The 15,707-nt window shown below is 39.9% G+C and overlaps 1 protein-coding gene across 4 annotated transcripts in view; it reads right to left on the minus strand.

Moving 5' to 3' along the window:
• SPIDR (scaffold protein involved in DNA repair) overlaps positions 1 to 15,707 on the minus strand; it is a 206,012-nt gene continuing 190,305 nt past the window's right edge. For 3 of the 4 annotated variants that reach the window (XM_062633442.1, XM_062633443.1, XM_062633441.1), the window contains 6 exons: positions 12,939 to 13,137; positions 11,747 to 11,899; positions 5,928 to 6,021; positions 4,367 to 4,481; positions 3,807 to 3,860; positions 1 to 689 (listed from right to left, as the gene is read on the minus strand). In XM_062633442.1, the coding sequence (XP_062489426.1) occupies positions 558 to 689; positions 3,807 to 3,860; positions 4,367 to 4,481; positions 5,928 to 6,021; positions 11,747 to 11,899; positions 12,939 to 13,137 (747 nt within the window). In that variant the 3' untranslated portion in view covers positions 1 to 557. Of the gene's footprint in view, positions 690 to 3,806; positions 3,861 to 4,366; positions 4,482 to 5,927; positions 6,022 to 11,746; positions 11,900 to 12,938; positions 13,138 to 15,707 lie in introns of those variants that run through there. The other variant, XR_009967598.1, reaches the window with a different exon arrangement.

A 15,707-nucleotide genomic window follows, 5' to 3' on the forward strand; every position in this document is an offset into this window, starting at 1 on the left:
TTAGCTGTAAAACATTAACTTTATATGTGCTTGACACTTCAAAACATAAGCTTTATTCAAATCTCCATTTTTATAACATTTATTGCAAGGTGATAACAAATGTTACAACTCAGAACTGGTGCAGCCAGCAGTACATCTGAAAGCCACTGATAAAACTCAGCTTAGACCAATGTTCACTGCCTATAGCAAGGTATTTATTTCAAAAATATCAGTAAAATATATTCCCTCTACACATAATACAGTATTATAAAAAAGAAAAAATATTCACAACCATTCAAACTTCCAAGTGAGTTGGTTTACACACATCAACAGTGAACACACCGAAGAATGGTATTCCTTAATGCTGAACTGATCCAAAAAAGCAGAGTACAGAAAGTTGAACAGATTTCTTTTGTATAGGTATTTCTCCAGGATTCACACAACGTGCTTTGTAAATCGCAGTTTTAATAAACTATCTGAATACTTATCATGCTTGCTTTCTACATTATCGGTGGCACTAGTTAACAGATAACCACATTACAAAGTCCACAGATAGTATAATAGCTGACGAGTTCAACTCAATGTCTTGCTGCTGCTTCCAGAAGAACAATTTCCTCCAGTGCAATGCAGTTGGGGTGGCTGGTTACGGAGCGGACGTAGCAGTTCAATAACCCCACCTCCTTTCCCAGCACGCTCTGCACCTCATAACTCTGCAGTGATAAAAGCATGTTGATTAAAACAAACAGTCCTGGACATTCTGTTCCAAGCAGCATTCGGCTGGGAAGATGCAGGGTGTTAAGGTCCTCTTCCAACAGACAATTTTTTTAAGGACTCAGAAAGAAAGGTGCATTACAAGTGACAGAAAGGATTTCATCCATTAGATTTTCAGTAACTAGATCTCCTGCTTCACGTGCTGCTTCCCTACCAGGCTTTTAAATATGAGCTGGTTAAATATAATAATAAAGCAAGCTACTGTGAGCTTGAACTCGAGTTTGTTGAAGCATAACCTACATGTGCTCCCTTTACCTAGCTTTCTGACACTCACAGAAATGTGCTAGCAATGTGCATGTACAAACTAGATATCAATTACCTCAGGTAACAGAGCCACCAAAGGAAAAAATATTTTGTAACAACTCATTTTATGCACCCCTACACACACACTTTGTCCTGTACAATCGCCAGCACCTACATGGTCCCTGCTGTTTAATGACCTGACTGGCAGTTTACCCACATGAGTAGTGCCTGAGCAGATCCGTAGAGACTGTACTCTGTCTGGAGGTGAGGGATGGGGTGATTCCTCTAAAAGGAGACAGCGTGTTAACAGAAGCACTGGCAGCAATGACAGCTGATGCTTGGCTTGAGAGGGTTTTTTAGATTGCAGGTTATATCCATGTAAGCCAATCCTATGTTGGGCTGCATCAAAAGGAGCATGGCCAGCAGGCTGAAGGAGGTGATTCTCCCCCTCTACTCTCATGACACCCCACCTGTAGTACTGCGTCCAGCTCTAGGGCCCCCAACACAAGGGATGTTGGAGCACGTCCAGAGAAAAGCCGTGAAGATGATCGGGGGGCTGGAGTGCCTCTCCTATTGGACAGGCTGAGAGAATTTGGCTTGCTCAGCCTGGAAAAGAGAAGGCTCTGGGGTGACCTTAGGAGCAGCCTTCCAGTACCGAAAGGGGCCTACAAAAAATCTGGAGAGGGACATTTTACAGGGGCCTGTAGTGACAGAACAAGCGGGAATGGCTTTAAACTGAAAGGGAGGAGATTTAAATTAGATATTAGAAAGAAGTTCACTATGAGGGTGGTGAGGCGCTGGCACAGGTTGCCCAGAGAAGCTGTGGCTGCCCCATCCATCCCTGGCAGTGTTCAAGGTTGGACAGAGCTCTGAGCAACCTGGTGGAAGGTGTCCCTGCCCATGGCAGGGGGGTTGGAACTGGATGATCTTTAAGGTCCCTTCCAACCCAAACCATTCTAAGATTCTGTGATTTCTTTCCTCAATGGGACTTGCCTAAAACTGGCCTCTGCCCATGCCTCCACTTTCATCTGGGCTGTGAATCTGTACAGGTATGGGATAGCCATGCCTGTTGCCTGCTTCAAGGTATAAACATACCTTTTTTTATTCCCCCCCGTTTATTTTTACCCCAGACTGGTTCTGCAGTTCAGTTCACCACGCAGCTGCACAAACAGCTATACTGGTGTAACAGATGGGCTGCCACAAAGTAAGGAACAAATGGCCAGGGCCACTGACAGCTAAAACCAACCTCCCGCCCAAAAGAAGTGATTACAAAACTACATCCTTAGAAACTTTAGCATCAACGGCAAAAAAAGTCACCTCAAGTGGTATTTCTTGTGATTCATCTTTGTTGAGATAAAATGCACTGGTTCAGAGATGGAAATGCTTGTGAAAAAAAAAAAAAAGGAAAAAAGAATATTCCTGCATTTCAGCTAGGGGAAAAAAATGTTTCCAAGTTGCCAACTTGCAAATACTAGCATTATAAAAACTGAAACATGAAAAAGAGGTTGGTTGAATTCTAATAACTCAAAAAAGAACTGTGTTTTGTCAGTCTGTAACCAAACCAGACACATCCCGTACAACTTAACTGCGTATTAAAAGAGCAAGCATATTTGGGGAATTTCTTGTATACCTTTGCTTAAATGAAATGCACACCCTCCAGCATAAGAAAAATAATTTATCATTTCAGAGCAAAGTTCCACTTTAAATATTACCATTAAATCCATTAAAAGCACGGAGCATGTAATAGCAGCATGCTAGAAGACTGTGTAAGATGGAAAGCAAAATGACCCCAATGCGTCATCTAACTGAAGATGTTTAACTGGTGTGATTAAACATGACGAGCTGCCCTTTGCTCCCTTCCACATGCAATGGAGAGGGGGGAATCTCAGCATCCTAATTGGACTTAATCACCCTCTGAAGGTGCCACTCCTTTGCTGCTGACCATCCGGCAGCCAATGCCAGCCATTCACCTACCCAGTGCCTCCCTCACCTGTGATAAGTCTGGGTCAGTGTGCCAAATGTCAGGGTTCTTCTGATATCTCAGATGAAAGGAATGACTCCTTCGCGATTACCTAAACTGCACTTCAGCCCATAGATCCCCCATGGTTTATGTGTCTTTCATTCATACAGTTATAGAGCATTTTCTTGCACGCATTTTGCAAATTTCTCCACAATTCCACCTGCCAATAGTTGTGCTATTAGACAGTAGTTGTTATACAGAGGTTGGAAGACCAGCCCCAGAAGGTGGGATGCTTGGACTGTATCTTTGCTGTCTTTGGATCCTCAGCCAGAAAATGAAGCAAAGCCCAGCATTGCCCACTGCAGCTCTGAATGTCTGGCCATACTACTGCTTGCAGTATGTATCTGCATCTGCAGATCTTCAGCTGAACTAAAGTTGTCTACACAGCCCATCTGCAGCATCCCTCTTCTAAAAAGGAGGGTGTCATGTGATAGCAGGTGGGAGGTGGCATTGCCAAAGGGCCCAGGCGGCTCCAATCCCAGCGTGGACATGAAAAAAGTAGTTCATTGTTTCTAGAGAAACCTCTTGCCACTCTTCGTGCAGTTCTGAAACAAGCTGCCTGGAAAGGCAGAACCTCCATCCCTGGAGGTTTTCAAGACCCTACCAGCCAAAGTCACAACTGACCACTGGCAATAGCCCAGTGTGAGTGCTAGGTCAGACAATGACCTCCAGGAATCCCTTTCGTTTCTACGATTTGAGTATCTTTCCACCCAGTTCATGTCTCCTGCCCTCTGCCTCTACAGTAAGTTATGATGTAGTTTAACTTTCTTTCACCAACATTCATTGTACCTACCCCATTCTCACTGGCAGAGGACATCAGGAGGGAAGAGATTGTCTTCTGTAACAGCTGGAATGAGAAAATGAACAGGTTTTGGTCACGACAAAAAAAATCCTACATATGCAGAGACATGCTGTTCACAGGTTAAAACAGTCACATTGAACAAAGATTTATCATTTTAACATAGAATGGTTTTGCTTCTCTGGCCAAGAAAGCAGAGGAGAGGTGACATAGAAGATGTTCAGAATGGGAGTCTAAAAATACACATTCCTGTAGGCTGTGGAGACTGGCCCAACCCAACAAAGCCCTTCAGCTGGACCATAAACCAGTTTGCAAACCTCAGGGTGGACTCAATGACTGTATTATTTGAGTAAGAGCTGGGAACTGGGTTCTTAGTCCAAGGAAACACAAGTTTATTATCAGATTAAATTATGGGATACTCTTACGTCTTTTAATTTTTCTTCTGACAGAGCTGTTTAGAGAACTGTGGCTTAAAGTACCTACATATGTGGCTTTAAGATCTATGTATCCAGTCTCACCATACTCAATACACCGAAGCTCATTTCATGCCATACCTTCACTTTTACTGTACTTTGAGGTCGGGATGAACAACTCAAGAAGACTTCCAGCTGCATTTTCAAAACTGGTGAAATGACAACTTCAGAGCACTGGCTGCAATACAGCAATCCTCTGAAATACACCAGTGATGACGGAAAAACAGAAATGGAAAAGCTATCAGCTGTAAATGAAAACACACAAGAAACCAGCTAGCTTATTCTCTAAAATACTTTGCTGGTAGACTGCTGGTAGGAAAGTCCTGGTAGAAATGCAGTTGGTAACAGCAAATAGGGCTCTCTGTTGGCAGAGCTAAGTAACTGTCTTGGAGAGAGACCCAATCTTCTAGCAAAACGATCTTCCTTTTATACGTTTTGGCAACATGGTGGGAGGTTGCTATTTACAGTCACCTCACTTAAGCAAATATTAATCCCATAACCTTCTAGAAGTTATGGCAAGAGAGAATGTGTAGTATAGATTTGGCCCAAGTGACTTATTGATTTAGGCCCTTGTTCAGCAAACATTCAACATTTTCAGCACATGCTTAAGTTATATGCATAAAATAAAGCTCAGCTCTAAGTGCTTGTTGGAATAACTTCTTAAACAAATATTGATGGTACATTGTTCTCCAAACGAAGCAGAGAGTCCTTCACAGTACAGATACTTTTTTGTTAAACTACACTACTATGTAAGCATACATCTTTATTTTTTTTGCATGATAGTAGAATATAGGACAACTTTAATTTTCAGCTTTCCCCCCCCCAGGCTATATGCAACAAAGCGTAAAAGGCAAAGCTTCTCATATTTAGGAAAACGTTATCTATTTCAGTGGAATCAAACATGACAAACTTCTCCTTAGGCTTTTTGTGGGTTTTTCCAGTAGAAAGAAGCCCCCTTTCGTACTTTTTACTCTCTCTAATCCTCTCATGCTTTTACTCTGTCAGGTATCTCAGACTCTGCAAGAGCAAGATGGCTAAGCAGCTGAAAGGGAGGCTTTCCAAGAGCATGCAAGCGTGATGCAGGTTTAGCATTTTGGGTGGTAACAGGTCCTCCAGGATCAGTCTTCACGTCTGGGACAGTTGTACTCCCAGACCCATCTGACATCCTTTTTAGAAAGGTTATCAATTTAATAGGTCTGAAACACAACACCTTCACACTTACAGCAAAGCTCACAGTTCAGTATCAAAGTGAGGTGAACTGGTGGTACACAGGGGGCAAGCTACGGTAGACAAACACAAAACACGACTTTTAAATGAGCTTAAAATCAGACCTACCATTTATGTGGATGTTTATTGAAACTAATATTGTAATGCAGTGGGCTATGAAATCTGTATGAGTGATACTTTAAGATTAGCTTGAAAAAAATGTGATTCAAACCATTTCATATCTACTTGTATCTTTTTTAATAAGTTAATCTAACCTTGCAGGCTTTATCAATTCATCAGCAATAAAAATACTACATCTTAGCTCTAGGAAGGAACAAAGTGCAGCCTGTGCCTGCAGGAATCATTGCATCACCTGTTGCTCTTATGGCTACATCTGCAAAACAACTGGAGTGCTCTGGAGCATGCTGACTCTCACCTGTCCTGGGGACACAGTTCCAACTTTCCATTGCCACATCTGTCACAGGTAGGCCAGGAGAAAGCAGTGCTCTCATTAACTCCAACAACAGTACCTGCAGAACATGAAATTCTTACAAAACACATGGGTTAAGCTAGCAAACACAGTCACTCCTGGCTTCACAGCAGGTTTGATCTTTTCTGACACTCAGCTTAAGGCTTGTTGGAGCAAGCATCAGCTCTTCCAACAGTCTCACTCGTCCCTCGAACAAGGGATGACAGTACTGCAGAGCGTGTTACATTCTTAAAGTATCAGAAGGCAGATGATTGATAATTAACTTTCCAAACAGGTTCAGCTCTTTTGGTTTGGGGCTTTATTGCTTTTCTGATCTGTTTCTGTTTGTTTGTTTTCTTTCTGGTTCTCTGATGTTTCTTTGGCAATAAATAGCTATAAAAAAACATCAGGTCAGATAGCTTGATATTGATATTTAGGAAACACAAACCAGTGAGAAACCCAATCCCTTTCAAAAACAACGATGCAGGTTAAATTCCATTAACAGTGGAGTTACTCTTCATTTTTACTGATTTAACAGAGATCAGATCTGGCTTACAGACTCAAGTGTGTGCCTACGCAGGCTATGCCAAAGATACTTTTGACTAATATAAGGGGCCTTGCTAGTTTTGGCAAGACAAAATACATTCAGAGTTTTACGAGAAGCCAATAAAGAGTGTATTATGTTTTATGGTAACGATACGCTGAAATTATGAATATTATTTGGATATATGGAGAAAATATATCTAATATTTTGAAGCATACAAAGTGGATCACCTGTAGGAATGAAGTTAAATTAAAATAAACCCTCACTGGTACAACAGAAGTACAGACTAAAAATTCCAGCTCCTATTGAGCAAGAATCTTAGAGTTTCATACCACATTCAATAAAATAAACCCTTGGAGACTAAGCGAGCATTTATACAGTCTGGTCTGTAAGACAGGGTATTAATCCCTTGCTTCCCTGGTTCTACTGGGGCAAGGACTGACAGAAAGAAGGGAGCTACACATAAACAATGAAACTGTAATTTTCTTTGGAAATTCAAAAGACAGCAAGTCTGAATATCATGAAAGGTACTTCTCAAATACAACATTTACGACCCAATTTCTATGCATGCAATGAAACAAAGTGGATTTCACTGATGGAATAAACAATTCTGTCATAACAAGTTACAAGAATAATGTTGGTTCTTCAGGTTTTGTGATAATTGGGAGTTTCCACCAGTAGTTGCTACTACAAGGTAGGATTGCTTTATGCCACAGCATAGGCATGCTTCTCTTTGAATTGAGTGAATGGTGAATGGAGTTAAATCCAGCTGGCGCCTAGTCAGCAGTGGTGTTCCCCCGGGCTCAGTAGTGGGGGCAGTTCTGTTTAATATCCTTATTAACAGTGTGGATGAGGGAATCGAATGTACTCTCAGTATATCTGCAGACACCAGGTTGGTGGGAGTGTTGATCTGTTTGAGGGTAAAAAGGCTTTAGAGAGACATCTGTAAGAGGTTCAACAAGGCTCAGTGCCAGGTCCTGCACTTGTGTCACAACAACCCCATGCGATGCTACAGGCTTGGGGAAGAGTGGCTGGGAAGCTGCCTGATGGAAAAGAACCTGGAGATGTTGGTCGACAGCCAGATGCACATGAGTCAGCTTGTGCCCAGGTGGCCAAGAAGGCCAATGTCATTCTAGCCTGTATCAGAAAGTGTGGCCAGCAGGACCAGGGAAGTGATTGTCCCCCTGCACTTGGCACTGGTGAGGCTGCAGCTCAAATACTGTGTTCAGTTCTGGGCCCCTCATTACAAGAGAGACACCAAAGTGATGAAGCATGTTCAAAAAAGGGCAGCAAAGCTGGTGAAGAGCCTGGAGCACAGGTCTGATGAGGAGCAGCTGAGGGAACTGGGGTTCTTTAGTCTGGAGAAAAGGAGGCTCAGGGGGGGACATAATCGCTTCTACAACTACCTGAAAGGAGGATGGAGCGAGGTGGGTACTGGTCTTTTCTCCCAAGTAACAAGCAATAGGACAAGAGGTAACAGCCTCAAGTTGTGCCAGGGGAGGTTTAGATTTGATGTTAGGGAAAATTTCTTCACAGACAGGGTTGTCAAGCATTGGAACAGGCTGCTCAGGGCAGTGGTTGAGTCACCATCCCAGGAGGTACTTAAAGGGTGTGTAGATGTGGCACTTAGGTACATGGTTTAGTGGTAGACTTGATGATCTTAAAGGTCTTTTCCAACCTAAGTGATTCTGATTCTTGCTCATGGAAAAGCTACCAATTAGTTCACTGAATATGTTTCCTTCTTCATTAAAAAATCATTTTATAAACAAAACAAAATCCCCTTTTCTGACAGATCTGTTTCTTTTTAAGCCTTTTCATTTTCCCCTAGTTGTGTGCAACTGCAGGATGCCATTGCACAGGTAATATAAGTACATCTGAAGAAAATCAATCAGGATCATACTGATGAAATTATGTCTAGTGGTTTATTTTGACGACAATGTAGAGTTCCCTTGAGAAAACCAACAGAAATCACTGAAGTCAGAACAACTCAAAGCAGCAACAAGTCTAACAATCTAGCTTGTCTTGCACACAGTAATCTCATGTGTCCTGCAAAGGGATTTCTCAAGTTTAAGCTGCTCAACTGCTGCATATCTTTGTCAAGACTCTAGATTTTGCTTGGCATTCACAAACCTTTTGGTATGTTCCCAAGATTCTTCTTTTAAATGGACATGCATGTAGCCAAAATTCAATTTTACTTCTAGCCCATTTTTATGGGTTGTGGCTGACATCATTGAGAAGAGACTGATAATAGAACAACACCTGGAAAAGCAGGTCTCTGGTGAGGAGTGCAAAGGAGGGCTGAGGAAAAAAAGTAACCCTTTTTCAGCACAATGGTTGAAACTTTCAACTTTTTCATTTTCTTTTTCTTTTTTTTTTCCCTAGTCGGCTACCCTGATTAATGGACAGGAAGGGGAAAAGTTCAATCAAAAAGAGAAACCCAGGTAAGCTGATTGACCCCATTTTGTTCACTCTGTTAAGAGGGAAACTGCAAACAAAAACCCACACCCCTGAATAAGGGCTTAAATATGAAAATATCCAATGTCACTGGTGGTGAGTCATATACTAGGCAAATACCGTTAATCAAGTAATATTCCCACATAACATGTGGTATGGACTAACTAGAATTTCCTCTTAAGCACAGTTAAGAGGAAAAACAGTTCTGTGCAGTATGAACTGCACATATGTATGCCAACAGTATGTCAAAATTAAGGCATCCTGTCTGCTGCTATACAGCAAAAAAGAGCTTAGACATTAGTCTGCAATGCATAGTAAGAAGAAAATAAGCTATTAAGCCTGAGCTCACAGGTGAGAACCACAGACTCATCTTTTAAAGTATAAACCTTCCCATAGAAAGCAACCACAGGTTTTCAATCATTTTTTGAAGAGCAACACACTCTATCCCAGGGCTGATATGACTGGACTTCCCTGAAACAAAGATTCCTGACAAACTCAGTGGATCTGCCTGGACCACAACATTGCCCTTCTTGATGCGGAAGGAACCTCTGAAGTTCACCCAGTCCAAACACCTGCTCAGATCTGGGTCCACTATGGAGTTGTACCGGGTTCCTCAGAGCCCAGCTGGGGGGTTTTCTACAAGCTAACTTATCCCATTTATACTCCTTCCCCAAAATGACTGATCTATCTAAATCTGGGCAGGCAGCATGGCAGTCCTGGCACTTCTGGAGGCTCTGACACTGTGTCCAATAGCGGTACCTGAGGATGGGGACTTGAATGACTACCTGCAGTTTTCACTGGTTAAAAGTAAGATTTTATAGGGAAGGCTCAGCCTGCGAAATCCCTGAGAGCCAGGAGGAGCAGTAATGACTGCAAAGGAGCAGGAAGGAGCACTACTCCAAAAAGGGGTGGAGCAAAGCCTTTGTAACCTCTTTAAGGGTTAGGTGAAAGGATGCCCAAGTACAGCATACATAGGTGTCCAAAACTACAGGAACTGAAAGGAGGAACAAAGAAAATTAATGAGGTGAAACTGCTTCTTATTGAAAGCCAATTAACATCCCTCTGGATTAAGAGACAGAGGCAATGAGCGAATTTTAGAGATCATAAACTTTTCCTTATGGGTTACTCCATCAAATACATATTCTCCCACCAATAAAGTAGCGTTAATGCTATTAGTTTCACTTCTTTGGTAGAAAGGTGTAGACACTAATTGAAATGGTGGATATATATCTTAAATGCTATTAAATGATTTTATTGACACATAAAAGTGAGAGTTATCATTTGTATATAGCATTAGCATAGGTTTAAAGAAGACACGTTATATTTTATGTTGGTACCAAGGTGTGGGAACATACTGGTAACAGCTACCCTGGGCAAATTTTGATTAAGCAATACAAACTTGTAGGATTAATTTCTCCTTTTGTCATTCTTCCACCTGTAATACAGAACAGGGAAAGCGTGACACCTCCCATGTGGATAAAGTAAGTACTTGTTTACACAGCAGATCACAAACGTGTATTTTCTTTTCAAAGGTGGAAAAAGGACAGAGAAAAGTTTTATTTATCCTACTATGTACACTGTCAATAGGACAAAAGAAGATAGGCACTTCCCATACTTAGTTATAAAATTAACAGAAGTGACTAATAATAGCATAACTATTGGAGAAGTTAAAAAAAAAAGGCAAGAAGGGATTTCACACCCAGTGACAGAAATATTGTTAAAAGTAACTCACAAAATCAACGTGAGATGTACATAACAACCAAGGCTTTGAGTGAAGTGCCTCTAGTTTTGCTTGGTTTTCATTATGCAGTGTCAGAGCTCCAGATTTGTCATTGCAAGGTGCTCGTTTATTAATCACAGAGGCATTGCTAACCTGTGGCTCTACCACAAGAGAAAGTATTTTTAGTAACAACTTTGCGTGGTTTCAGACTAGCTTTGCAGTGCATCATGCTATAGCTGGAAGGATTCATTTATAACATTTATTTGCTATTACTTTAAAGCTCATTTCAAATGCTCCAGTGAATACTTGAAAGTGTAAATGTCAAATAGTACCAAGAATTTTCTACAATGGCTAATGGAATCATTAAATTAAAAAAGGAAATTCTCTTTAAAAGCCAAGAATTACTGGGCTTTTAAGGACTTTTCCCTATAGGCACTCTACAACTGGGAGGTTTAAGAAGATGACTGGACAAAGTATTAGAAAATACACTGTAGGAAATATTTCTGCGTGATTGGGAAATGATAGAAAATACATTGTAAGAAATGTTTCTGCATGGTTAGTGGTAGAACTGAAATGTTAGAAGCTATGATCTGAAGTGGCCCGTGAGCAAATACTGGCCAAGTTATGCTTGATGACTATGATGAAATATTAAATTGCCCCACTGCAGAAAAGCTCCAGGGAAATCAGTAAGTAACCCACACCATCCAGGATCTGGCTAATGTGTCTTATCCATCTGCCTAAAAAATACTGGTATACCTTATTGTTGCCAACATCAACAACGCTGGTGTGAACAGAAGGCTCCTGAAAGAAGACAGTGAAGGAAGGACTATAATATAACAGATGATGCATTAATTTGGGGTATGAATGAGTGGGAGCAGAGCTTGGCGAGCAAAAGGCAAACAGAGCCTACAAAGAAGTATAAAAACTTAAATACCCTAATGACCCTCAGCAACACTGTGCTTTTTTATCCCTCTGCACTGTTCATAAAAGAAATCAATACAAAGACATAAAAGATTAAAGTGAGCACAAATAATTAACTGCATTCACTTCAGGAAAGGCCATACGAACCTCTTACAGCACAAATGGAGTTGGCCTGTGTTGTAGAATCCAGCTCATCGAGTCTGACAGGGCCAGTCAGCTCACTGAGGTCAGCAACGGCAGCCGAGTACAAAAGAGGCTTTTGTAATAAGAGAACAGTACGTTCAACACAAATAATCCTACCTGCCAACAAAGACATTTCAACTCAGTACAGTAACAAGGAAAAAGGTGACCATGATAACTGCCATGGCCAATAATGACAACGATATCTGCCAGCTACTAAACAGACGGATAGACTTCATCAGGTTTTCTCAATGACAAAACATTTTGCTTTCAGTGATACATGCATCATGCTCTCGGTACACTTTGCAACTCCCAGGGCAAAAAAGAGTATGATTCCACCTGCACTTCATCACACCATAATCCCTGCAAACACAATGTTACCATCTCTTCCCTGGTAATAAGCTTGTGCACCCTTTCAGGTGGTCTTAGTTTGTTTCAAAGATGACAAAGAATAGGTGCATGCAATGTTTTATTCACCAAAGCAGAGAATTTTGCTTCAGGACACACAGCTTGGTACTTCAGTTACTCCATCAAATATTCACTTCCACATTTTGGAAGTGACTGAAGGTGTGAGATGTGAACTACCCATCCAGGCATCATACAGAACCATACCTGAACCTCAAAAAAGAGTGACTAGAAATGAATGTAAAGTGAAGTACCATCATTACATGATTTGTATGGTGGCGAAGGCTCACAGCTAAGATTGTACACGGGAGTTTATAACATTCCTATATTTAGGGATGTGCAAGCCTCTTCTAATTTTAGAAGCAGTTAAGGTCAATAAAAGTTTCTGCAGGAATATCAAAACAAATAAACCCAAGTTCCTTAGTATTTTTGAGTCTTCTGACAGCTAGAAAATTTATGTGACACTGGTCATCAGATTCAACAGTCATCAAGGAAGACTGACAGTAATACTGGTGGACATAACAGCAAGATCACAGAATTTCTCATTTACCTTGGAGAGCAACCCAAAACCACAAAAAAATAAATCTTACTGAAAGTTCTAATTAATTACAACCCCTTTCAAATTTCTTATCCCAAACTTGTCTCATCTTCATCTAAAAACAAAAGTCTCTGTAGGTCACATATTGCAGTGGCAGAGATTAGGAAGCTATTTCAGTTTAATTACAACTGCTTCAAGACCATGTGGAAAACTTACCATTTCCCCACAGTGCATCCTTGAAGAAGACAAGCTGTGAGGTAACACTGAGGGCTTCTGTGATTTCTGCACTGAGAACACATGAGGCAGCGACTGACACGGCAACAACTTTTGGAATCATATGAACCACATTTTGCAATGTCGAGTCAGTCACAAACAAACAAATTTCTCTTTGATTTATTGGAACTCTCTGCTTTGTCTACAATTTCCAAAAAGAAAAAGAGATACAAAATTGGAAGGCAGTTGTTAATTTTCAGTAGAAGGAAAGACTAAAACAACATCCTCATATTTAAATAACTGATAAAACTGGCAGTAACCCTTACATTTAGGGTGTGTACAGGATAATGAATCAAAGCTTCATTGAATTTGACGTTACTCCTTACTGCAGATACAAACATCTCTACCTTAAATTAACTTTCCAAGGCTGACTTTCCCGGCTTTACCTCTACCAGTTATCACACTTTATTATAACTCATTTGGACTGCATAAGGGATCTGAAAATATATTTTATTTTAAAAATGTATGCAGTATCTATACACTGTATATTACACATTTATATTACATATATAGTATTTATATCAGACATATGGTGTGTATATATATATATAAAGTTAATTGTCTGGTTTTACGAAAATAGACTTCCATAATTTTTGCCTTAAAAAAAAGAAAAAGAAAGGCTATTACTACTATTATTATTTGCATGCAAGAGAATTTTCCATGTACTGTTGTCTGGTTCCAATAGGAGCAGTCTTTGGCTAATAGCCACTGCAAATTACAAAGCTGGAGGGTTTTTTTCAGTTGAACAAACATCTCTAAATATTTGAGTGATGCACAGAAATAGGGAAATACATAACTCATAATTCAGAGAGAGAGAAGTCCTCAATGAGAATGTCAGTTTTCTGCATAAGAGAGGTATAAAAATATCATGGTGTGACATAAATTAAGGTACATCACAACTACTGATGTCATAACCAAAACATTTTGTCTCAACCTCCAAATCTGAAAATAATGATCAGAAAATCAGTAGTGTTTTTTAGAATTTTTACACTGGGTTGATGAACAAGACAGACTAAACAGACACATCAGTGCTTATTGCAGGGTCTCTACCAAAATCAGATGGGTTACAGTTTGACCATTCATGCTCTTGTCTCTCTTGATTTTTTGTTTGTTTGGTTTATTTTTAAACACAGCTTTTATAATATCTGTGTGCGTGCGTGAATCTTGCCATACTTTAGAAAAAATGGGTTTAATAACAAAGCATATTTCACATTCACCAGTTCGAGCAACTGGTAAATTTTAAGATTGTAATATTTGAAAAAAATTAAATAAGAATAAATTACTTTCTTAATTTAAAAAGGTTTTGCTACTATTTTTGATTAGACTGCCAATTAAAAGTCCTACTTGAAACATTTAAATGAAAATGAAATACTACAATGACTGGAGAGACACATATCATATAAGTATTTTCTTGAGAAGATGCATGTCTCTAGCATAAGGTAATGCAATGAGAACCCCAACTTTTTGTCTTCAGTTGAATTCAAACCTTGAAACCATTAATAACCATTAATCACGCTAAAATTAGCTTTTTGTTCATGCTAGCAGCTCATAGAGCAAATGCAGTAATTGTAAACAATGACTAGGAAAATTCATAACTCAGATATTATGGTTATGCCTTAACACAATATGTGCTGCCCGTAGCACTGACGTTGTTTCATTGCCTAGTAACTACATACATTTGAGTACCTCCTTTGTGGAGATAGGATTAGGACAGCTTCAAAGAAAGAATTTTTACAGCTGTCCCACAAGAATTACTAACAACATTAAAAGTTGGCTTTCAGAAGAATCATCCAAAAAGTAAATAATAACAGCAAAAATCACAAGTTAGTATAAAATCATCATCTTGCTATGTGTGACAATTTGTTCTGAACAGAGAGGACACACCAAATAGCAGCAGGATTGAGTTATAAGGACAGCTCCTTAACCACAGATGGAATATATTTCCTCATATTCCTTCTGTACCACAGTACAGATTCTGAGTAATAATAAAAGCGTATTTCCATTCCTCTTTCACACAAATGAACTATCTCAGAATACTGTGGCTACATGGAATAAATACTGTTCTTGAAGTACATCTGAATTAGCTCACATAACAGATTATCTAATGATAATAGATCAGCAAAATAAACTAAATCATAGTCCCTTCCTCACTTATTGTGACTGGATGACTTTTCATGCGAAGGATATGAGGATATGTCTTCTTGGCAAAGGCAGCTGCAGTAAGCAAGCTGCTGTTCATGTTCTTCTGGGAGGATTAGGCAAGCAGTACAATAAATGCAGGTAAATACCCTTACATTCCTACAGCAGTTATCCAGAAGGAGAAGAATAATATCTGCTATTGCTTTTCCAACATTACTCTGAAAAAAAATACGAACACTCATGTTGTTCACTTATGAAAATTCAATGCCTACAGTTCAGTAGTGAATAGCCACTAAAAAACCCAGCTCATAAACCTCCTAGTAGCATGAAGAAATCATAGACCTTTTTTTTGCTAGTTTCCATTAAAATCACATCTGCTTCTGCATGCTTCATCTTTTCTCTAATTTCGTGAATGAAGTGCTTCTACACAAGAATACTGATGACCCACAGCATCTCAGATGTAGACATTCCTGAATACAAAAATGCTTGGTTGGGTTACCACTAGTCTGTAATTTTAGTTTATTTTTGAACAGGGCAGGTTTCGTGGAAATAGAAGTTCATGCATGCCTGTGT

The sequence above is a fragment of the Pezoporus occidentalis genome, unplaced genomic scaffold, assembly GCF_034315485.1.
Source record: "Pezoporus occidentalis ecotype Australia unplaced genomic scaffold, CSIRO_AGI_Poc_V1 ctg4, whole genome shotgun sequence".
In the NCBI taxonomy this organism is placed as follows: Eukaryota; Metazoa; Chordata; class Aves; order Psittaciformes; family Psittacidae; genus Pezoporus; species Pezoporus occidentalis.